This window comes from Typopeltis vanoorti, chromosome 22 (genome assembly GCF_054136105.1).
Source record: "Typopeltis vanoorti isolate ZY-2024b chromosome 22, IOZ_Tvanoo_1.0, whole genome shotgun sequence".
Lineage (NCBI taxonomy): Eukaryota > Metazoa > Arthropoda > Arachnida > Uropygi > Thelyphonidae > Typopeltis > Typopeltis vanoorti.
The window spans coordinates 8,987,177-9,013,023 of NC_143570.1; the positions used below are offsets into that span (position 1 = coordinate 8,987,177).

The following is a 25,847-nucleotide window of genomic DNA, read 5'->3' on the forward strand; positions in this document are numbered from 1 at the left end:
AGAAAGAGGGGTGATGTGATATGATAGAGATCTATGAACTTTTGAAAGGATCATACAGGATACCAGTAGATGGAATTTTTTCATTGTATGTAGAGTGGGGAGAAGATGAGAAGGCATCTGTGAGAAGTTGAGAATGATTATAGTCAAGAAAGGGGTGAGACATACATTTTTCTTTCATAGATCAGTGCACGACTGGAATGGCTTGCATTTGGAGGTTGTGTGTGCAAATAGCATGAATGAATTCAAGAGAAGGTATGATGCATGTGAGTGATATGCGGCCTCCCTTGATGATTTCCTGATACCCTGGAGGTCTGTTATAACAATATTAATAACATGCACATCCCAGTGTTTCATCCTAGTACTACATGACTGCCTTCTAAAAGAGCTCCAGCATAATGAATGCATTTCACTGTTTTTTTTTATTCAAATTTTTCTTATTGTTCTCAAATCCACACCGATGATGTTTTATGAGACACAAAATGAAAGATTTGTTAATGTGAATAATTAATCCGTATTTCACGGTGACATACATGTGATGTGTATATATGGAAATCTCACAGGTATCTTTATGCAATAAGATCTCTCTCAGAGGATATAAAATCTCTGAGCTGTATGCGTGTGCACACACACGTGTTTTAATAGTAATTTTTCACACATACTTGCATACAGTACTATAGTAGTAGATGGACAAATATCGAAGATAAAATACGAAATTGTTAATTTAACATTGAATTTCAAGAACTACAGATTATATTCTGTAGGAAGTAAAAAAGGAAGTCTGCTCTATAGGACAACAGTAGAAGGAATGAATGAACAGAAAATCCTTTGTTCGCTGAGTTTGGAGTTGAACTGTGAAGAAGATGGTGACAAGTTACTAAATGTATCTTAAAAGATTTAGACTGGAGTAAAATTACCGGTGTGATTTCTGATGACCTTGGAAAGAGTTAATTAGAAATGCAACAAATTTCAAGAATATTTCGGGCCACCCCAAATGTGAAAACAGTATTCAGTGGTTAGAAAGGTCCAACATTCTTGAAGAAAAATAAAGTAAAAATCCTAATTCCTTAAATGCTGAAATGGTGATACTTGTGTTTTTGTCTTAAGTTTTGTTGAGTTATGCAGTGCAAGATTTGTCAAATTATAAAGAGTATCACAGTATAACTTCATCAACAAAACTATACATTGATTGATGAGATTTTCTGTGAAATAGAGAAGGTCATACACAATACGGTATTTTCTTCATTCTATATGGCAGCGTTTCCTATGACGGAACACCGTGGTTATTTTGTAATGTATTAATTAATAATTATTAATTATTAATTAGTTATTAACACATTACAATATTGATGATTAATTATACCATAATCATAAAGAGTATTAGTACACTTATGTATACGGTGTGACATGTTGACAAATATAAAATTACATTTAAATCAGTTATCAATCACTGGACTAATTAAATCTTGTAGCATATTGTAGTTTCCCAGGCCAACATCATTAAATTAATTCATGCTGATTTTCATTGACATATCCCATTCTGATCACCAAAAATGTATAATATCATAAGTACTTACGAGTGAATGCAGACTTTTTTCTCCTGTATGCTGGTAGTTTCCCCCTCCTTTTGTACATCCTGGAGATCGCTTTGTAGGCTGTTGGTGGATGACTCACTATCTGTTGCATCAAACATCTTCAATAAGAGATTTCTTAATACCAAAATTAAACAAAGCCCCTTGTCTCTTAGGCATATTAAAATTTAAATCTGCATGCCTATTACTTTAAAAAAATCATGGCACTACAGTTTTGAAACTTTAACCCTACAATATGAACTTGTGCAGAAAGTATTCAGTATTACTAGATTTGAGAACTGGATACAGACTACCTTGATCTTCAATTTTAGTGGAAAAATTTTCTTTATACTCCCTTGCCTATTGGGCAATAACATTTGCAACAGAGATGTTATTTCTTTCAGTTTTGAGAACAGAGGACACTCCACCCATTGTTGTAATCGGCTTGCAGGCAATTTTTATGATCGGTCATAAACAACGGTATTCTCTTTCCCGATTGTTGAAAGATTTTGATGTGTGAAAATTAACTATAATTCATGGATATTTCCATGTTTAAAAATATGCCGCTTGGTCACTGCCATTTGCTACAGATGTCATTTCCTTCTGTTTTGAGAACAGAGGATACGCCGCCCGTTGTTATAATCCGCTTGCAGGCAGTTTTTATGATTGGTCATAAAAAGCGGTATTCCCTTTCCCAAATATTGAAAGGTTTCGATGTGTGAAAATTAACTATACACAGATATTATTAGGCGTTCTGGGTCTGAGCTTTTTGACATATTCACGAATATTATTCTCCTCAGAATATTTCCACTATAAAATATTTATTCATGAAAAATGCTTAGAAAACTAAAACGACAAATTCCAGGAGAACTTCTCGTGGAACACTTATTCACCTTCAGCGGAACACAGTTTGGGAAATCCTGTATTACTCTAGCATTAATTGCAAAGTTTGAGGATAAAGAGTCGACTTCTATCATATGTAATATGTAACAAGCAAGAAACAAAGCTGATGACATAGTTACAGAAGCCAGGACATTGACCATAAGATGGGAGTTTACTTAATAGGCCTTTTTACTAAACCTGTTAAAGTATCTTAGAGATTTCTAGATCAACAACTTCAGTGCCCACCCAACTTTTTATGGCATGTCATCAGATATTGGTGATATAAGCAAGAAGATCCCATTTCAATGACAGCAATAAACTCTGTATTTGTAATTGCACATTAGTCAAGAAGTTTCTGGGTAATGCAGAAATTGAATGTTATTGGGTTTGTCTGTTCAGAAAGTATTGAAGTCAGACTATAATTTGATGATAAATAATTGTTGACCTTATACAGGCTAATTTGAGTGTTGAGACTGACAAAATTCCTCTGATTTTGGCCTGTGAGGGCATAAGATCATCAGAGCAAGAAATTGCTTAAAAGTAAGAATTCAGAAGACTGTTTTTGTGGTTTTCTGTATTATTAAGATACAATAGAAGCATTGAAGTACATAAAACGTGGGAGCAAGTTTGAGCAATAACTTTCATGCATGCTGGCTTTCTTATATAAATGTTGTCCTGTGGGAGAAGATATTAACACTTGGTTCTGATCTGTCTTGCAGGCCACATCTGCAGTTAAATTATAAATGCCAAGAAAGTATATTCTTGTTTCCTTTTATTTTATAAATTATGGATTTTACAACCGTGTTATAAATAATTTTTATTATCTTGACGTTTCGATCTTCATATCAAGATCATCATGGAGCATACAGTTATACTATACAAGCTGCGTTACATTACAAACTGTAAGCTAGAGAAACAAAGATTTGATCACATGTTATTCTACTGGCATGACCTCTAGTGAAAAAAATAAAATAAAAAATTACACCAAGCTAGAATTTAAATAAACATTCTTTCTTACAGATAGTTTTCTTTCAGTAACAGTGATGTCCTATTTTTAGTATTACAATTGTTATTTTTGATTTTAAAAAAATTATTTATAAATTACAACATGAATAAACATTTCTTCCTTAACAGTGATGTCCCATTTTTAGTATTACAATTGTTATTTTTGATTTAGGATCCTGGATTTTCTACAGGGATACTAAGGATTAATGTGAATCAGCTCCTATATATAAGTAGCCTAATTGTGAAGAAACTTCACATGCAAACTTTGCTTGCTTACACTTGGATAAAAGATTAAACAGATGATTTTAATAATAAGGTGTGACACCTTTTCACTACTTGCATATGGGATATATATATATATATATATATATATTAAAGGCAAGGGGCCACTACCCAGACCGGTTTCGACCTTTATTGAGGTCTCTGGGAGCCAGGCTAGAAATACAAAGATTTAGTAATGCAGAGCTTATAGTATTTTACCAAAACAAGTTACCATAAGGTGTTTTAACCTTATTAAATAAAAATCTCAGGAGGAGATATAAATGTAGAAAGTATTTTTAACTTGGGTATAATTATGTTAAAGATACCAAGCAATTTTAAACCTGGTTTTACTCCATTTCCCAAGTGACTGCATTACTTCAACCATGACATCTCTTCCGGGGTAGTGGCCTTTCCCATAATGCATAGTGTTATATGCATCTGAAAGGATGTGTGCTTTGCATTATGGGATACTAAGGCAATTAAAGTGAAATCAATAACCTCTATATATAAATAGCCTCCTTGTTGTGAAGAAACTTCATGTGTGAACTAAAAGATTAAACAAGAATATAATTTCTTGGTCTTTTAATTTAATTTATGACCAAGTGAAAAAAAAAACTTTCTACAACATCTACAGTAAACTGAAGATTACCTGAGTATACTGTGGGGAGAAGATCAGAATTGTGTAGATAGTGATTAGGATTAACTGGTATTGTGTTAAGCATAAGAAAAATTTGTATGAGATCATTTGTGATAATAAATTCCTCAGCATCTTTTCTTGCTTATTCAGTGCAGTTAGTTAAGATATAATCATGATTTAAAAAAATAAGATTAGTTAGAATTAGAAGGAGAAACATAAATTTGATAGAATAAATAAATAGATTTTTTAGCTAAAGGACATCACAAAATGGAGGTTCTTAGCTGAACACATTCTGACTTAGGATATCAGAAGAAATATGCACAAATCCAGTTATAGGAAATATGGGATAAAGTATGGTTTGGCAAACTGGAAACAACTTAACGTCATCATTTGGAACAAATTCACTTATATTTATGGGGTGAATCTGGAAAGCCTGTTTTTATGTAATCTGAAATTGGGAGGATATGGAATCCTTCCCAATCCTCCCTATTGTAATGAATTCATTATCAGAACTATTGAGTAATTTTAATGAAGTTAGTGAAAATTCACATCCAGAGAATTTCACTGAACTTCTCTGCAAATTGTGCTTTCAGAATTAACAAAAAATATATTTCTAGTATAGTAGGCAATTTCAAGTAGAATGATGTGGACAAATTTCAAAATGGGAAACTATTAGACTATTGTTGTGTTGAGTAGAAAGTTCTATTAGAGAACGAGTACAAGAAATGTTTTGAGTCATTAGAGAGGGCAGCTGACAAAAGATATGAATCCAAGAAATACAGCAATATTTTGAGAAAATTTGGGGAAAAGTGCAAAGCTAATAATAATTTTAAAGACCTTCCAAATTTCAGTTGAGGATATGTATTAGTCATTATTGATGTGATGTTCTAACATGAAGTATACATAATTCACATGAAGAGAAAGTACACAGGAAATGAGAAATATCTTATTGATTGTGTTAATGTTGATAGTGATATTTTCATACCTGATTCAGTACAGGATTTGAAATAGGAAGTGATTCCCATTTTGATTTTCAGCAAGATCTTATTGAAAAGAAAAATGTGTGCAAATGTTTTAAAAAGAAAAATGTGTGCAAATGTTTTAAAAAGAATCAGTCAAGCATCTTTCACATGTGAACTGCAGACTTATTGACAAATATTAAATATACAAATGTTATTGGGTAAAAGGTGAGAGTCAAAGAATAAAAGACTCAAACTTTAGAGAGACCCATTGGCAACATCCAAAGAAAACATTGTTTCAGTCAGGGAGGCATATAGTGAAGTTGTCTGCAAGGATAGAAATTCAGAACTTCATGGTGGCACAAGAAATTTAAAGAGACAATTCATGGAAAAGACATTCATATGAAAAGTTCCCAGAATATGTGTCTTTGTCATAAAAACAATTTAAGAACATTAAAGGAGATAAATTTGAAGAAGGGAGCAAAATGTTCAATGTTCTGAATGCTGCTGAAAGAGCTTAGAAATGAAAGAAACATATAAAGGAATCAGCAATATAGATATACAGATGGCATGAAAACCGAAAGTAAAGATTTTCTGGATATCTGGAATAATTACTTTGAAAAATGGTTACATGAAATTTGCAGTAACATATCTGTGGCCAAAAATATCAAGGAGAAATAGAGTCATGAGTGTGTTTCAGTATTGGAGTTGGATAAAGCTATCAGAAATATGAAATGTGGAAAGGCAGTTGGAGTAGATGATATGGATCTACAAATGCTCAAGTATAGTGGTATAAAAGTTTTATAGTGTGCATGTTGCACAATTTAGAAGGTCACAAAGGGTTGTTCTGGCTGTTCCCACCTTCAAGATTTATATGAACAACTGCTCTCATTAGCTGCAAACCCTATTCATAGTTTTGCTGGCAACAGCACACTCCACTCGTTTTACTCAATCCTTGCAGTGCTCAAACATCTGAAGGTTCAGGATCATCTATAATAAGTGCTCTGAATACTGATCTCCACTGTATCCTTGATTGTTGGGGCGAAAGCAACCTAGTCAACTTCAATACTTCCAAAACGCAATTTTGCTTATTTTCCTATAAAAAAAAAGACCTCAGATCTTCTCTGCTTACTTTTGATAATGCTCAGCTAAACAGTTGACACCAAATCTTGGACTGACTCTTACTCCAAACCTTTCCTGGCACAATCATATTACGTTTATATCATCAACAGCTTCCAAAAAACTTGGTATCCTTTTCTGATCAAAATGGCACTTCTCTGCTGAACAGTTATTTACTTTTATAAATCCCAAATCCAACCAATGTTGGAATACTGCTCTCATGTATGGGGTGGTGCACTTAAGACCTGCCTGACCATTCTTGATGCTGTTCAGAAAAGGGCAGTACATTTGATAAATGATACTTCTCTTACAAACTCTTTCAGCCACTTTCCCATAGAAGATCAGTTTCTTCATGGTGTCTCTTCTGCAGATATTTCCATGGCTACTGTTCAACAGAACTATCATCTATTATGCCTCTTATTTCTGCCAGATCTACAGGAACTCGTGTTACAGCTGCTCAACATCCTTTTAGTCAAACTGTACTCACCAAACATACTACTCTCAGTCCTCTTTCAATCTCAATTCTGTGGAACATTCTCTCTCTCTCATGAGACATTTCCAAAGGACTACAATTTTCAATTCAAGAAGAATATGAACAGATTACTCCTGATTCTGCCCTCACACAGCATCTGTATTCTATAGCTCTTCTGCCTTTCATGCATGGGTTAAATATAAAAAAAAAAGTTGCAAGTACAACTCAAAGGATAATTGCAATGCTGAAGCAAACATTTACATATAAGGATAACCAAGTTATTTTGTCTCTTTACAAGGCCTTGGTATGACTGCACCTGGACCAATGTACAGATTTGTTCTCCTGGGTTCCAAGGGAATAAGTTGTGAAAGGATGCAGATTATGAGTTCAGATTGAGAGTATGTGTACTTCAGCTGATAAACAGAAAAAAGAAAGAGGGATGAATGTTTATTATAGTTTATCAACTGATGAAACTTTTCATCAACAACATTGCACAACATAGTATTTAATAATATTAGTAACATCAAAATAAAATTAAATTATGTGGATCATACCATGTCAGTTTGCCTATTTCATTTGCTGACCTGCTGATTGAGTAGATAGCTTCCTCTACTCTTCTGTGCAGAGGTTCAACTACCGTGTTGACTTTGATGTTTGTGAAAGTCTAGAGGTAAGAAGTGATTTTCATTTGCAAGTACAAGACTACTGCCACCGCCACTGCACTATTGAAGGTCTCTAGGCTTGTCGAAATATATTCCAGCTCTTCAGCATCTGCTTCTGATGCAAATTAGTCACTCACTGACCCAACTTAGTTAATTCAGGATAGTGCTAGCCAACATTTATATATGTATAGGAAGATATTCTTTTCATTAGTATGTTATTATTATGTGACACCTCCAAGGACTCATCATGGGAGGACACTCTACTCCACTCCAATGCACACACATTTCTCCATTTCCCTACTACTTAATTATTCACCTACACAGCAATGCTACTACCACCACCACCACCACCAGCAATGCTATTTACCACCCATCACCACCACCAACTTTCTTCTTGGATATCAAAAGCATATGATATGAAAGTAACAAGTCTTAATCCTGATTTGTAATCTTAAATTGAGTAAAATTATGCAACTCTACTGTGTTGACTTTTATGATTCATTGTTTGTCCTAGAGTTTTCTCAACATGTATACAAAGCTTTTTAGCTCATGAGATTTTCATACCCCTCTGCAACTGAGTTTGAGTTTTATAATAACATTGCATAAGGAAAGCCAGATTGAGATGCTGTTTACTATCTTCCAGCTGATGTTATTCATCTTTTCTCTAATGAAGAATGGAAAAATTCTTTCATTTCAGATATCATATCACTAATATTCTTAAATTTTCATTTTCTTATAAATTACAATATTTTAATGCAACAGAATCTGTACTAACAGAGAATGGAGTGGCAGCAAATTTTTTCATTGGGTTGAATAGTATATTTGACAAGAAATTATCATTGTTATTATTATTATTACATGATACCTCCAGGGAGTCCAAAGACTCATCAAGGGAGGGCACCTACTCTCAACTCTCCTTCTCCACTAAATCTACCAACTACAAAGAACCGCAACTACACTAATGCCATCTACCGCCCACCACCATTAGTATTTTCACAGACAATCACAAACATCCATGCCCAATGTGGGATTCGAACTCGCAGCCTTTTGGCTAGAGAGCGGATATGCTAACTACTTGGCCAACCAGGCCAGCAATCATATTATGATTTTCATCTCTGTTTTACCCAAGTACATACACAAAAAATAGTTTGCACCCTAAGTAACTTTGCAGCTTGCGTGTTTTTTTTTTTAAATTTTTTATTGTTATTTTATTTCTTTTTCTTTTTTTATGAGGAGATGCTAGCTTAGATGGTTGATGGATAGCATTTTTTTCCTACTCAGTATGCTGCAACTTCAAATCCCATTATAGGCATGGACATTTGTGAATATTTTTAGCTGGTAGATGAATATCATCATGTAATGTAAAACTGCCATTGCTACTTATTGGAGCCCAGAGGGAAAATTCCATGTTTGGTCTCTGGAACAGAGTTTCTGAATTTTAACCTTGACCACAACCTTTCAGGTGGAATTCACTGTCCTAAAAAAAAATACATGGGCACGTGGTTTGTTAAAGGGAGGTCATGTTTTTCAAACTTGCTTATGTACTATAACAAGGTGATCAATGTATTGGACAAAGGAGATGCAAATACAGTGTTAGGGCCATACGTATGTACAGGCACACAAGACTCTAGCTGGGGACCCTGAAAACTTAGGGCCAATATAAGGGTCTCAAACAATGAGAGGGCCCCAGAGCATTAATATACAGCAGTACACAGTTTTGCTTTTATTTAAGCAGGAGTATCTTCACCTTCAACTTAATGATATCCAGTAAACATTGAAACATGTTTAGGGAATGACTAATGTAAGGCAGTGTATGTGTACATCATTGGATAAGTGTTTTATATAGCAGCTACTTAGAATTATGTCATTTACTCACAGCAGACAAAAAAGCAAGTCCTGTTTGCTTCTTATTGTTCTCTTACACTGCAGTAAAATATGAATGAAAACAAGAGTTTAATTTCTTGTTAAGGAACATATGGTGTAGTGAGCTTTTTAAAAAGTAAGATTATCATCGCTTCAAACAAAAATTATTTTTGAATTGGAAGAATGTGAACATCAACAGAACCATCACAAAACAGACTAATAAAAAAAGCAGAGAGCATATTTCAATTCACTTTTGTCACCTTGTATTAACATTATAAACTGATTTGAACACATTTTAGTTTAGCATCAGCCTTTGCAATACTTTTTTTATGACTCCCACCCACAAAAATTTTTTTTCTATTTTTTATTAATTTTACATGTGATTTTTTTGTATTTTTATTTATTTTTTACGTAGCTCAAAAACTCTGCTGTAAAAACCAAACATAGAACTTTTTCAAGTCTCTTCAGGCCTCCAATAATCAGGACATATCTCACACCAATCTGCCACTTGAAAATGCTCACAAACATCTATGCCCCTGGAAAGATTCAAACCCACAGCTTGGCTATATTCAGACAACCAGAACAGCTGGTTGCATGGAACATTAATAAATTTCAACTTGATGACATTTCATGTGTTTGTAGTTGTTTCTATTTTATTATATCAATAAAAAAATTAGTGGTCAGCATTTTTGGCATCTTAGTAGTAAGTGATGATTGGGTTATGCTGCTATTTGACATAGATTTTTTTTTTTTTTTTTTTTTTACTTCATGCAAAGTAATTGAGAGAAAAAAATTGAAAACTTTTGTTCACTTTGTAAAGTATATCTCTAACCAATAAAGGACTTAATATTTCTGTTCTGTAATAAACGAATCTGTTATAAGAAAACAGGTCTTCAGCAAGAAGTTTAGAAAGATTATTATTAGTGAAGAATCTATAATAATATCTTTCATTTTATTTTTAAAAAATGTCATTATTGAAATTTTTTTAGTTGGAAACTAACAAAAGTATCTTGTTGAATAAAGCTCTTCAAGCTCTTGAAAAGTATGGACATAAGGTATGTGTTCAAAAGTTAGAAATTCTGATTGAGTTTGTCCTTTTAAAATTCACTTTGTATTCTCAGCAGTGAAAAAAAAAATAAACTAATTGAAATATAAATAATTCATTTCTTTAGGGTTTTTGCTCAGAATTTTTCAGTATTTTATTTATAATGCTTTTCTTTAACTTAAGTTATTTTAAAAGAGAAAAAAATCTTATTTTAGAGAGCTCTGTTCCAGAATTGCTCTCTCTCTCTCTCTCTCTCTCTCTCTCTCAAAGATTTCAGCTATAACATCATTTGAATAGAATATTAATATATGTATTATGCATAAAATGTGCTTGATGTTCAAATAATAAAATGATGTTATTTAGACTTTTTATTGTATAAATTATAAATAAGTAAATTAATACAAAGAGATTTAATTATTGTTTTTTTTCTTAGTACTTGCAGTTTTAAAATTAGTGATACATTTCTTTTCTTTCTTCTCTTGTCATTTGTGTCAGAAGAATACTTTTAAAAACAGAGCATTTTCAGTAGATGTTTCATAGTTCTTGTCATTCTAACAATAAAACACAATATACATAATATTATTATCATCCTAAGACCCCCCCCCACCCCACCATGGAATGAAAGGCTCATCTAAGAATTCTGTTTGTCATACACACAGATCATACTGTGCCTTAAACACATTCTCTGCAGGTACCAACTTCTCAGGCAATGCATTCCAATTATTCACAACTCTCCATGCAAAAAAAACCTGCTTCTCATTGCTCACATCCTCCTTATGAAGCTTCCAGGGATGATCACGTGTTCTCCCCATTTCCCATTTTATGAAAAATTCTTCAACAGTAATCCTTTAACAACCCCCTTACCAACTTTTACATACATCTCTATTGGAGATATACAAGCCTCTGATAGAGACGTGTAGAGATGCAGTTTACAGTCTATCCACTAGACTCTGTAAATTGTGTCTTCTCAGCCTTTCTTCATATTCAATATTCCAGAGACCAGAAACTACCTTAGTCAATCACTTGTGTCAGAAATGATTGATTCTCTTCATCTTTTCATCCTTTTGAAAACCAGATGAAGAAATCTGTGCACAGTAATCCATGTGCAGCCTAAGCATGACCTTATACAATGGGACCAGAATCTCATTACTTTTACAAGTTGGTGTACTCTACATCATTGTCAAATTCCATGCTGTCCTCACAATTTTGGTAATTCGTTCTTTAAATTTTATATCCTTATCCACCATCACCCCCCAAGATCTCTTATTTTCTCCACTTCCAACAATATATCCCCCCCAAGCATAAATTCTGCATCCCATCTTTGTTTTCCAAATTTTAAAACTTTACATTTCTCAATATTGAACTGATATTCCCACTCCTTTGCCCATTCAGGCTGTTTAAGTTGTCTTGTATGACCACTGCTATACCCCATAATTCATCCTGCTTTGCATCATCTGCAAACAATTGAATATCCCCAGTATACTGATTATAATAGAATATTTCATTTATTAAATATGCAGGGAAAAAAAATCAGTTCTAAATAAACATATTCTTTGAACATAAAGCAAATTTTGAACAAATTATTCAATAACACAGATACTGTATACTGGTTAATAATGAAGAGATGGGACTTGTCAATATTTCATTGCCAAAGCATTAGAGCCTAACTAAAAGATCCAGAATACTGTTTTATAGATAACCAATTAAGAAAAGAGATTACCATTGCTTCAGTCCCTATCTAACAGATGAAGAATACATATACATATTTAAATGTTTAATACAATGAATGTTTGCATGTATATATGCTTGTTTTTTGCACTTTTTTAAATTTGCATTTAAACAATTTATAATTCTCTTTCAGTGAAGCTAAGTACCATGGTAATAGCAATTACAATAACAACACAATGCTTTCAAAAGTTTTTATTCTTTTCAACATGAAAAAGGAGAATATTCAAGCAGGTGTTTATTATGTAATGTTTCTTCAATTAAGAAAAAAAAACATAGGACAGTTCATATAATTAAAACCTGTACTATTAAATACATACGTAGGCATTCTCTCTCTCTCTCTCTCTCTCTGTTCACTGCTGTTTGCTTAATAGATATTTCTAATAATATTTTTAAAATCAATTAAGCCTATTATTTATACATGTTGGGTTTGGATATTTCTTCATTGTCTAGTGTTGTTCCAATATATTTGATTACTCTTTCCAGTGATGTGTATTTATTAGATCTTTGTTTAGGAACAAGTACAGTTGGAAATAAGTAAAAAGCAAGTACTGCAGCATGCATAAATTAATATATGCTATTTATATCTAATATACCATCATTTGATATTAATCTTAGAGACTGTTTTTGCAAATATGATGATGTTAATGATGAAAATTTATATGGAATAAGAGAGAAATTAGTCAAAACACTAAATACCTGTATACTAGACAGTATTCAAACCAATTTTAACCTGTGGATCTGAGAGCTGGGTTAGAAATAAAACACTTGACCAAAGGCAAGAGACCATACACATATGAGAGTCTTGAGAAAGATTAGGGGCATGAACAGATGGCATCAATGGCAATATCATATTAAAAACAATGATATTATGAAATAATTTGACATTGTTAGCATCCAGGAATGTATTAGCAGAGCTAATCTCGGGTGTTCACTTAATATGGTCACTTAAACAGTATGGGAGAAGAGAGATTAGCAAAACAAGTGTTCTCTGCCAGGTTGACAGGAAAAAGACCCAGAGGAAGACCAATATATAGGTGGATTGATACAATAAAAAGTGCCTTAGAATATAAAAACATAAGATCTAACAATGTTGGATTCCTTGAGAGGTAACAGATTGATTTGGCAGAAAATTATAGATAGGAAGTTAGTAATGTTGTAAATTTTTCATGTAGTACTATCATATTCTGTACACCCCTTGAGGGTAAAGGTCAGGAATTTGATGATGAGCCTGGAAAAATTACTTATCGGGATAAGACCTAATGCAGTGAGTCAGGAAAACTAGTTCGTCAAGGGAGGAATGAATGTGTGTGTAAAAGTTCAGCTATGGTGTGCAAACACGATAAATATATTAATGGCTTTGAACATGGTTATGCAACTGGAAAAGGGGTTTAAATATATGCTTTGAGTTCAGATCTTTTGAGTATGTTTAAGGAGGGGAAAAGAGAAAGTTCTACAAACAGAACCAAACTGATTGCATATCTAATTATAAGACTAGGCCAGGTAGTAATTTGTTATGCCTATATAGAAATGCCAGCAACATCAGAAATTTGAATTCATTGCTTTATTGAATGTAATAAATAAATAAATTATTGAATGGAATAAGAAAGAAATTAGTCATCATCATCATCATCAAATTCCTGCCATGTACCCTCAAGGGGGTGTACAGGATATGACAGTGCTACATGAAAAAATTACATCATTACTAACTTCCTATCTACAATTTTCCTCCAAATCAGTCTGTTACTTGTCAAGACTCCAACATTATCAGATCTTATATTTCTATCGTCTAAGGCACTTTATACCGTATCAATCCACCTATATCTTGGTCTTCCTCTGGGTCGTTTTCCTGCCAACCTGGCAGAGAACACTTGTTTTGCTAATCTTTCCTCTCCCATTCTATTTAAGTGACCATACCATCTGAGATTAGCTCTGCTAACGCATTCCTGGATGCTGACAATGTCAAGTTCTTTCCTAATATCCTCATTTTTATTATGATATTGCCATTGATGCCATCTGTTCACGCCTCTAATCTTTCTCAGGACTCTCATATCTGCGGTCTCTAGTCTTTGGTCAAGTGTTTTACTTCTGATCCAGCTCTCAGATCCATAAGTTAAAATTGGTTTGAACACAGTCTTGTATACAGCTAATTTAGTGTTCCGACTAATTTCTTTCTTATTCCATATGAATTTATTCAATTGACTTCCCACGATACCAGCTTTGCTAATTCTGTTGTCTATTTCTATATTTAGTTTACCATCTTCAGTAAAAATTATGCCTAAGTAGCTGAAACGTTTTACTTGTTCCACAGGTTCTCCATTCACAACACAGTTGACATTTTCAATGATTCTGCCTATTTTCATTGTCTTTGTCTTTTTATTGCTGACCTTCATACCATATCTATTACAACAGCTATTCAATTTAGTCAGAGAATCTTGCAGACTTGTAGCGGATTTATTTAGAAGTATAACATCATCCGCATAAAGCAAAGAGCTGACATTAACATCTCCAATTTTGATATCAGGTTTAATACCACATTCCTTCATAATGTGATCCATATAGATAATGAATAACAGAGGGGATAATGTACATCCTTGTCTCACACCAGATTTAACATTAAACCATCTTCCTGTACTTCCTTCAATTCTAATTGCTGACTCACAACTCAAATAAAGACTAAGTATTGCTTGATATAATGCCCCATTGACACCATATAACTGCAGCGTTTTGAATAGCTTCTCTCTTGGCACCTTGTCATATGCCTTTTCCAAATCGACGAAACTTAAATACAGATCTTTGTTATATTCCCATGCTTTCTCGACTATTTGTCGTAAAGTGAAGATCTGATCCTGACAGCCTCTATTTGGCCTGAATCCAGCTTGTTCTTCACCAAGCTTTTCTTCCACAATTCTTCTCAACCGTTTCTCAAGTATACTTGCATAGATCTTGCCAGGAACACTCAGTAGGGAAATACCTCTGTAATTCTCACATTCAGTTTTATTTCCCTTTTTATATATGGGTACTATGAGAGCTCTACTCCAATCATCGGGAATTCGTCCCTCTGTCCAGGCTTTCTGAACTATGCAGTGCAGCCACTGTAAGACTCTTATACCACCATACTTCAGCATTTCTGGTCGAATATCATCTACTCCTGCTGCCTTTCCACATTTCAAGCCTTTGATGGCTTTTTCTACTTCAAGTATGGATATGTATTCCTGACTGCATGCCTGATCAGTGTTTTTTATCACTGTGCTGTCATCACTGCTTGTTTCATTTAGCAGTTTTTCAAAGTAATTACTCCATACTTCAAGGATATCTTTTTCTCCTGTTTTCATTTCACCTTTATCATCTCTAATTCCTTTTACAGCAGTCTTTCCTCCATTCCTAAGCTTCTTCAACAACCTCCAGAATATTTTGCCACCTTCTTGATATTTATTTTCTATATTCTTGCCAAAGTCCTCCCATGACTTTTGTTTAGCTAGTTTTACACACTGTTTAGCTTTCTTACATTTGTCTCTGTATTCTGTAAGAGTAAAAGCTGACTTATTTGCCAGGAACTTTTGATATGCTTTCTTCTTTTCCTTCACTGCCTCTTTAACTTCCTGTGTCCACCAGGGAGTTCTGATTTTTTTATCTTTGCACACAACCTCACCACATGCCTCTCTGGCAGAATCAATCAATGTTTCCTTCAGAGTTTGCCACTGAATCTCCAAGGTTTGATTCCTGTTCTCAAACTCTTTCATTTTCTTTTCAATAATATTTCTGTATTTTAGTCTACAGTTTACATCTGAGAGCTGCTCAACTTTTATTCGCTTTAAAACTTTCTTACATGTTATTCTTTTCAATATGAAATTCAATTTTATCCTGCTCAAGACTAAATAGTGATCACTTCCAATTTCAAATCCTCTGTACACTCTGGTGTCCTGCACCAGGGAGAAAACATCACTATCAACAATAACATAGTCAATGAGACTTTTCTTATTCCTAGCCTCTTCTCTCCATGTGAATTTGTGCACATTTTTATGTTGGAACATGGTGTTAGTAATAACCAGTCCATGTCCTGAGCAGAAATCCAACAGATATTTGCCATTATTATTAGCTTTGCTCTTTTCTCCAAATTTTCCCAAAATATTTTTGTATGTCTCACAATCATTTCCTACTCTACTATTTAGATCCCCAACAAGGACCAACTTTTCCTTTTTCATTGTGTCAGTTGCTTTTTCTAAAGCCTCAAAAAATTCTTCCACTTCTACCTTAGTAGAACCTTCTGTGGGACCATAGGCACAAATAAGTCTCATTGTCCAGTTCCCCATTCTCATATTTGCCCACATTACTCTACTTGAGACTGACTGCCATTCAAGAAGATTAGCCTCGTATTTTGTGTTGAATACTATGGCTACTCCTTCTTTTCCTTGATTGTTATTGCCTGAATATAACATTTTGTATTTATTGCTCAGAAAGATCTCACCAGTTTTGGTCTTTTTTGTTTCAGTCACCCCTATTATGTCGATCTGGTACTTATCTAATTCCTCAGCTAGCTCCATTTCTTTGCCATTCAGGCTTCTGACGTTGATAGTACCGATCTTTAACTCTGGTGATGTTGAGTTGGGGTTTGTTTTCAGATTTGTTCCAGTAGCTGACTTTTCGCTGTTCGCCCTGGTTCCCTGGCGAAAACAACGGGGGCCTTGTTTAACCGGGCGACGCCCCAGTCGGCATGAAATTTTGTCATGTTGTACCATCATTTTTTATTTTGGTTTAACCAATAAGAATACAATTTGGTCGGCTAAATCCCAAATTGCCAGCCCATCCTCGTTCGTTCAGTATCAAAGTAGAAACCCAACAGGGTGCACCACGAGAAGGTGAGGATTGGACATTAGGTCAGAAGCCCTGGTCGGTTCTCCGCATTCCTTTAAAGGCTATGTGGAGGTCTCCTCTCAGTTATACAGCTTTGACCCTTAAGCACCCCAAAAAGAAATTAGTCGGAACACTAAATTAGCTGTATACAAGACTGTGTTCAAACCAATTTTAACTTATGGATCTGAGAGGTGGGTCAGAAGTAAAACACCTGACCAAAGACTAGAGACCGCAGATATGAGAGTCCTGAGAAAGATTAGAGGCGTGAACAGATGGCATCAATGGCAATATCATATTAAAAATGAGGATATTAGGAAAGAACTTGACATTGTCAGCATCCAGGAATGCGTTAGCAGAGCTAATCTCAGATGGTATGGTCACTTAAATAGAATGGGAGAGGAAAGATTAGCAAAACAAGTGTTCTCTGCCAGGTTGGCAGGAAAACGACCCAGAGGAAGACCAAGATATAGGTGGATTGATACGGTACAAAGTGCCTTAGACGATAGAAATATAAGATCTGATAATGTTGGAGTCTTGACAAGTAACAGACTGATTTGGAGGAAAATTGTAGATAGGAAGTTAGTAATGATGTAATTTTTTCATGTAGTACTGTCATATCCTGTACACCCCTTGAGGGTACATGGCAGGAATTTGATGATGATGATGATTGAATGTAATGCAACCTGGTTATCAGAATCAGATATGGTAACTGGGATTGAGTGTAAAGGGTATACTATTTTCAGTAATGACTGAAGAGATAGAAGAGGAGGGGACTACTACTATAAGGTGGAAGTGAAATGGATGTGCAACCTTATTAAGCAAGACATTCATAAGCAGAAGATCATGTGGAAAGAATATTGTGAGAATAAGAGTGAGAGGAGTTATGAAATATATAACGTGAAGGCCAGAAAAGTAATGATGCAGAAAGCTGAATTGGAGTATGAAAAGAAATTGGCTATGCAGGCTAAAGGCAATCCAAAAGAATTTTATCATTATGCCAAGACAGAAATAGCAAATTATAGCCAATCAGCATTGCAGGAGTGGTGGTTAAGGTATTGAGATTTTGGTGAAAGATAGAATTCAGATTGGGTGAATAGGAATATCATCATCATCATCAAATTCCTGCCATGTACCCCTCAAGGGGTGTACAGGATATGATAGTACTACATGAAAAAAAAATTACATCATTACTAACTTCCTATCTACAATTTTCCTCCAAATCAGTCTGTTACTTGTCAACACTCCAACATTATCAGATCTTACATTTCTATCGTCTAAAGCACTTTGTACCATATCAATCCACCTATATCTTGGTCTTCCTCTGGGTCGTTTTACTGCCAACCTGGCAGAGAACACTTGTTTTGCTAATCTTTCCTCGCCCATTCTGTTTAAGTGACCATACCACCTGAGATTAGCTCTGCTAACACATTTCTGGATGCTGACAATGTCAAGTTCTTTCCTAATATCATCGTTTTTAATATGATATTGCCATTGATGCCATCTGTTCACGCCTCTAATTCTTTCTCAGGACTCTCATATCTGCGATCTCTAGTCTTTGGTCAAGTGTTTTACTTCTGACTCAGCTCTCAGATCCATAAGTTAAAACTGGTTTGAACACTGTCTTGTATACAGCTAATTTAGTGTTTCGACTAATTTCTCTCTTATTCCATATGAATTTATTCAATTGACTTCCCACCATACCAGCTTTGCTGATTCTGTGGTCTATTTCTATATTTAATTTACCATCTTCAGTAAAAATCGTGCCTAAATAGCTGAAATGTTTTACTTGTTCCACAGGTTCTCCATTCACAACACAGTTGACATTTTCTATGATTCTGCCTATTTTCATTGTCTTTGTCTTTTTATTGCAGACCTTCATCCCATATCTATTAAAACAGCTATTCAATTTAGTCAGGGAATCTTGCAAACTTGTAGTGGATTTATTTAGAAGTATAACATCATCCGCATAAAGCAAAGAGCTGACATTAACATCTCCAATTTTGATATCATGTTTAATACCACTTTCCTTCATAATGTGATCCATATAGATTATGAATAACAGAGGGGATAATGTACATCCTTGTCTCACACCAGATTTAACATTAAACCATCTTCCTGTACTTCCTTCAATTCTAACTGCTGACTTACAACTCAAATAAAGACTAAGTATTGCTTGATATAATGCCCCATTGACACCATATAACTGCAGCGTATTGAATAGCTTCTCTCTTGGCACCTTGTCATATGCCTTTTCCAAATCGATAAAACTTAAATACAGATCTTTGTTATATTCCCATGCTTTCTCGACTATTTGTTGTAAAGTGAAGATCTGATCCTGACAGCCTCTATTTGGCCTGAATCCAGCTTGTTCTTCACCAAGCTTTTCTTCCACAATTCTTCTCAACCGTTTCTCAAGTATACTTGCATAGATCTTGCCAGGAACACTCAGTAGGGAAATACCTCTGTAATTCTCACATGCAGTTTTATTTCCCTTTTTATATATGGGTACTATGAGAGCTCTACTCCAATCATCGGGAATTCGTCCCTCTGTCCAGGCTTTCTGAACTATGCAGTGCAGCCACTGTAAGACTCTCATACCACCATACTTCAGCATTTCTGGTCGAATATCATCTACTCCTGCTGCCTTTCCACATTTTAAGCTTTTGATGGTTTTTCTACTTCAAGTATGGATATGTATTCCTGACTGCATGCCTGGTCAGTGTTTTTTACCACTGTGCTGTCATCACTGCTTGTTTCATTTAGCAGTTTTTCAAAGTAATTACTCCATACTTTAAGGATATCTTTTTCTCCCATTTTCATGTCACCTTTATCATCTCTAATTCCTTTTATAGCACTCTTTCCTCCATTCTTAAGCTTCTTCAACAACCTCCAAAATATTTTGCCACCTTCTTGATATTTATTTTCTATATTCTTGCCAAAGTCCTCCCATGACTTTTGTTTAGCTAGTTTTACACAGTGCTTAGCATTCTTGCATTTGTCTCTATATTCTCTAAGAGCACAAGCTGACTTATTTGACAGGAACTTTTGGTATGCTTTCTTCTTTTCCTTCACTGCCTCTTTAACTTCCTGTGTCCACCAGGGAGTTCTGATTTTTTTATCCTTACAGACAATCTCACCACATGCCTCTCTGGCAGAATCAATCAATGTTTTCTTCAGAGTTTGCCACTGAATCTCCAAGGTTTGATTCATGTTCTCAAACTCTTTCATTTTTTCTTCAATAATCTTTGTGTATTTTAGTCTACAGCTCACATCTGAGAGCTGCTCAACTTTTATTCGCTTTAAAACTTTCTTACATGTTATTCTTTTCAATATGAAATTCAATTTTATCCTGCTCAAGACTAAAGAGTGATCACTTCCAATTTCAAATCCTCTGTACACTCTGGTGTCCTGCACCAGGGAGAAAACATCACTATCAACAATAACATAGTCAATGAGACTTTTCTTATTCCTAGCCTCTTCTCTCCATGTGAATTTGTGCACATTTTTATGTTGGAACATGGTGTTAGTAATAACCAGTCCATGTCCTGAGCAGAAATCCAACAGATATTTGCCATTATTATTAGCTTTGCTCTTTTCTCCAAATTTTCCCAAAATATTTTTGTATGTCTCACAATCATTTCGTACTCTGCTATTTAGATCCCCAACAAGGACCAACTTTTCATTTTTCATTGTGTCAGTTGCTTTTTCTAAAGCTTCAAAAAATTCCTCCACTTCTATCTTAGTAGAACCTTCTGTGGGACCATAGGCACAAATAAGTCTCATTGTCCAGTTCCCCATTCTCATATTTGTGCACATTACTCTACTTGAGACTGACTGCCATTCAAGAAGATTAGCCTCGTATTTTGTGTTGAATACTATGGCTACTCCTTCTTTTCCTTGATTGTCATTGCCTGAATATAACATTTTGTAACATGTCCAAAAATCTAAATAAACTAAATAACTGATTAAATAATATAGTCATAAATACAAACAAAATTGAATAAATACAAAAATCAGAATAAAGTAATCTGGATAACAGAAAATAAATCAACATACAATATACATCTGAAAAGAAATCAAATTCCTAGATATCTAGAGATTACTAACTAACATGGAACCATCATATCACTTAACTTGGAGTGAAGTTTAGGGATACGATAGTAAGATAAGATAGTAGCTTGGAAAGAAGGTCACAATGCTAGTCACTTACCCTTTTTAGAAACAGACTAGATAAAAGCTTGCTTCCCATGCATTTACAAAACCTTGGATGGATGGCATAAGTATTACAGCTTGTAAAGGTGATACAGGATGAGTACTAGCAGGCTTCTTTTTTTTTTTTTTTTTAGAAAAATAGGACCGTACTCATTTTTTGCCAAAACTGAAAATTAAAACGATATGAAAAGAAAACTAAAAAATTAGTTACTGATTTTTTTTTCCGTAGTGTGATAATGTTTTTTAAATATGAACAACAAAATATATTAACACAGTTTATTAAGCATAAATTTATTGTAGAAGTATATAAAAAAAAAGTAAACTGTGTATGATAATTTTTTTATAAAAAATTTCAAATTTTTGTTGATGATCATCTGGTATTAATCTGGTACAATATTTTGACTTCTCTCCTTACTGTTTGTGTCTGTTGTTCAATGAGATTCCTGAGCAGCCATGAATCGACATGTTTTTCTGGACTGAAGTGCACGTTCACTTGTTGAAGTTGATATCATACTTAAAGCATTCATCAAATGCTCAATTTTTCTGAAACCGTCTTTTCATTAAAGTATTTTAAAAATCCATAAATTGCATCTCTTTCATTTAATTGAAGCCTAATTAACTATTTTCTAACTTCACTCACCAAATGTCACTTGAGAGTTAATATCTTTAGGCCACCTTCCTATCAAGTACTGAAGCTGATTGCTGTATCAGCATTTTTGCTATCAAGCAGCCTGCTTGCTATTGATTGTTTCAAAGAAGTTCTTTAAGATGCTTTTGGATTGATTAGAGTAGAATATCTGTAATCTGTCCCATGAAGTAAAACTTCCTCAGACTCGATTTTTGGCAACTTGTAATATTGTTCCTGAGCCATTTCTTTCATGAAAAACTTGTACAATGCATTTTTTTATGGTTATATAAAGCTCTGTATCACATTCTTGAAAGTTCTAACATAAAATTTGTAGTGGTAATTTTTTTTCTCTAATCCTATATACATGTATTGTTTTTTTTTTTTTTTTTTGGTTTCAATTGTCCTTTGCTTCTATTAACTAACACCTTATTCCAAATAGCCAAAAAAATAAACTGGAAAGTAAATACTACCTATCTCCAGTGTAAATTTTTTTATTTTTTAATAGCAATTTATTATCATGCGAGTTTTGCACACTTTCATTTCTCTGGCATTTTTTAGCGACATGCCATACATGACATAAAGTTTTTTTAAAGCATTTATTGATTAATGCTTTAAATCTATTGATACATGCAATAGATTCCGCAGTACTGTACAGTTAATGAGAGAAATTTTTCTTTCTTTGGTTTGTAACCCTATTTTTACAATCCATTACAACAGCTGTACTATTACATGTGACACAAACCAAGTGAGATTTTAAATAGTTTTCGGTCATACTATATGACTGAAGACAATGAAGCAGAGAATCAGTATGCAATAGCACTTTTGAGTTTGATCAGCTCCAAAAACAAATTTATGGCTAGGTTCATTTCATTGTCCAATGTACCACTTTGAATGTACACAATTAACTTCTCTACCAGCTGAGGTGGATGAAATAGTGAGACCAACTTGCACTTCTTATCCATGTTATTCAATAGGTGTTACAGAATTGTATCCAGATTTATCTGGACGTCCTGGCTGGTTGGGGGGGGGGGGGTAAAGTGGATTTGTTATTCAATATGGTCAATTAATCAATGAAATTTGACTGTTCAACATACTTATTTTATTTCACTGCATCAGTTGAGTGAAGAATACAATCCATGACATTCCCATATAATTCATGTACATCAATCTCTGATTCAGATTGATGAAAAGACTGATTTTCTTTGGTCGACTTTTATGCAGCGCAAAACATTTTTGCTGTTATTAATTTTTCATGACATAAACTTTGTGAATGTCAATTTTTCAAGGGACTCTTTCCTTATGATAATTTTTTTTTTTCCTTAAAGACAGTAGCTGTTGTGGTCTACTTTTGCCAGAGTAAGTAACTTCATTGTTTGCCCATTCCATAGAAATCTTCACACTCATCTTTTCCACTTCAACAGTTTCAATTATCTGCATAATGCACATCTAAGTCTCTTATTTTGATAATTAGTTAGTTATGCTTTGCACAGAAGTCATTGTTTTTTAATCAGTCTGTATGTTCTCCATTTGGGATGCAGTTGATGTTTTCAATGTTTCTGCCTATTTTCATTATCTTTGTCTTTTTACTACTGATGTTCATACCAAATTTATTGTGGCAATTATTTGTTTTAGTCAGGGAATTCTGCAGACTTGTACCTGATTTATTCAGGAGTGTAACATCATCTGCTTAAAGTAAAGAGCTGAGATTAACATCTCTAATTTTGGTATCAGATTTCATGCAACTTTCCTTCATAATGTGATCCATATAGATGATGAATAATAGAAAATGTGCACTATTGTCTCACATCTGATTTAACACCAAACCATCTTCCTGTAACTCCTTCATTTCTAACTGTTGACGTACAGCTTAAATAGAGATGATGTATTTCTCAATATAATATCCCATTTACGCCATATAAGTAGCATTTTGAAGAGCTTTCCTCTTGGCACTTTGTCATATGCCTTTTTCTATATCAACAAAACCTAAATACAAATGCTTGTTATATTCCCAAGATTTCTCAACTATTTGTCTTAAAGTGAAAATGTGATTCTGAAGTCCCTCTATATGGCCTGAACCTAACTTGTTCTGCAAGTTTCCCTCCTATAATTTTTCTTACCTGTTTTTCAGGTATACCTGTATAAATCTTACCAGGAACACTCAGAAGCAAAATTCCTCAGATTCTCACATTCACTTTTATTTCCCTTTTAATAGATGGGTACTATGCAAGGTCTACTCCAGTCATCCAGAATTTAACCCTCTGACCAGGCTTTCTGAATGATGAAGTTTATCTGCTAAAACTTACACCTCCATATTTGAGTATTTCTGGTTGAATATCATCTACTCCAGCTGTCTTTCCATAATTCAGGTTTTTGATGACTTTTTCTACTTTAAGTCTTAATAATGTATTTCTGAGTACATTCCTGTTGATTGTCTTCTACCACCATGCCGTTACTGCTTGTTTTGTTTAGAGATCTTTAAAATTATTCCAGACATTTAGAAGATCTTTATCTTCATTTTTCATGTCACCTTTGTCATCTCTGATTCCTTTTACAGTACTTTTTTCTCCATTCCTAAGCTTTCTCAATAGCCTCCAGAACACTTTTCCACCTTTCTGATATTTACAACTTCCTCTTTAACTTCCCTCAGTCTACCATGAAGTTCTGATTTTTCTATCTTTGAAATCAACTTCATCACATGCCTCTCTGAATTAATGAATGTTTTCTTCAGGGTTTGCCTCTGATTCTTTGAGGTTTGGTTCCTTTTTTTTTAAATTATTTTAATTTCATTTTAACAATTTAAATATATATATTTATTTAACAATAGGTCAAAATGTTCTTTCCCAATGCAGAATGGATATAACATCTAAGTGATGCAAATTCAGCCTCATGTGAATGTGCCTATGTGGAAGTAATTCAGAATTTTAAAACTGATGAGGGTAATGTTATCTGTGAGAGTCAACATGGATTTGTGAAAGGACGCTCTTGTTTTAGCAATATGTTAGCCTTTTATAATAAAGTTACAAGAGCATTAGATGAGGGAAAGGCATATACTGCAATTTTCTTAGACTTAGCGAAGGCATTTGACAGGGTACCACATGATAAGCTGATATTTAAGTTGCAGCACATGGGTCTAGATGTCAGATTGGTTAACTGGATTCAGGATTGGCTGTCTGATAGGTATCAGAGAGTTGTGTATGGTGGAGCAGTTTCAGGGAGGCAGAGGGTTACAAGTGGGGGTCCCGCAGGGCTCAGTACTGGGACCTATATTGTTTAACCTTTATATCAATGACATTGCCAGTGGATTGCAAGAGGATATTCAGTTGTTTGTGGATGATGCAAAGCTGGGAAGGATTATTAGTAATAGTGCAGATGTGGTTGCAAGAGGATTTGAATAAGCTAGATAGATGGGCAAATGAATGGGTGTATCGGTTTAATGCAGCAAAATGTAAGGTCTTGAGGTTTGGGAAACATCGATGGGATGCTGCATACTCTATGGGAGGAGTTATACTGGAGGAAGTAGGGGAGACAAGAGATCTGGGGTTGATGATTGATAGAAACCTGAAATTTAGGGGACATATTGCAAAGGTGGTGAAGGTAACACAGAGGATTGCTGCAATTATTAGAAGGACACTGACTTGCAGAGATAAAAGGGTTATCGTTCCATTGTATAAGTCTCTGATCAGATGACACTTAGACTATTGTTCTCAGATTTGGTCCCCAGCATTTGAAGGGGATAAATTAACTGTGGAAAGGGTACAGAGATGGATGACAAAGATGGTTTCAGGACTGTACAATTTTGGTTATGAGGATCGGTTGAGGGAATGTGGACTGCAGAGTTTGGTGGATAGAAGAAGGAGAGGTGATATGATTGAGACTTTTAAACTGTTGAGAGGTGATTACAGGGTTGACACTGGGGAGTTCTTTTGCTTGGTTGAACAGCGGGAAGGAGTGATGA

At 34.4% G+C, this 25,847-nt stretch overlaps 1 protein-coding gene across 1 annotated transcript in view; it reads left to right on the plus strand.

Moving 5' to 3' along the window:
- The window catches only part of Ppcs (phosphopantothenoylcysteine synthetase), a 178,095-nt gene that overhangs the window by 114,326 nt on the left and 37,922 nt on the right, over positions 1-25,847 (plus strand). The window contains exon 6 of the mRNA XM_090412409.1: positions 10,418-10,483. Coding sequence (XP_090268535.1) covers positions 10,418-10,483 — 66 coding nt within the window. The remainder of the gene's footprint in view (positions 1-10,417; positions 10,484-25,847) is intronic.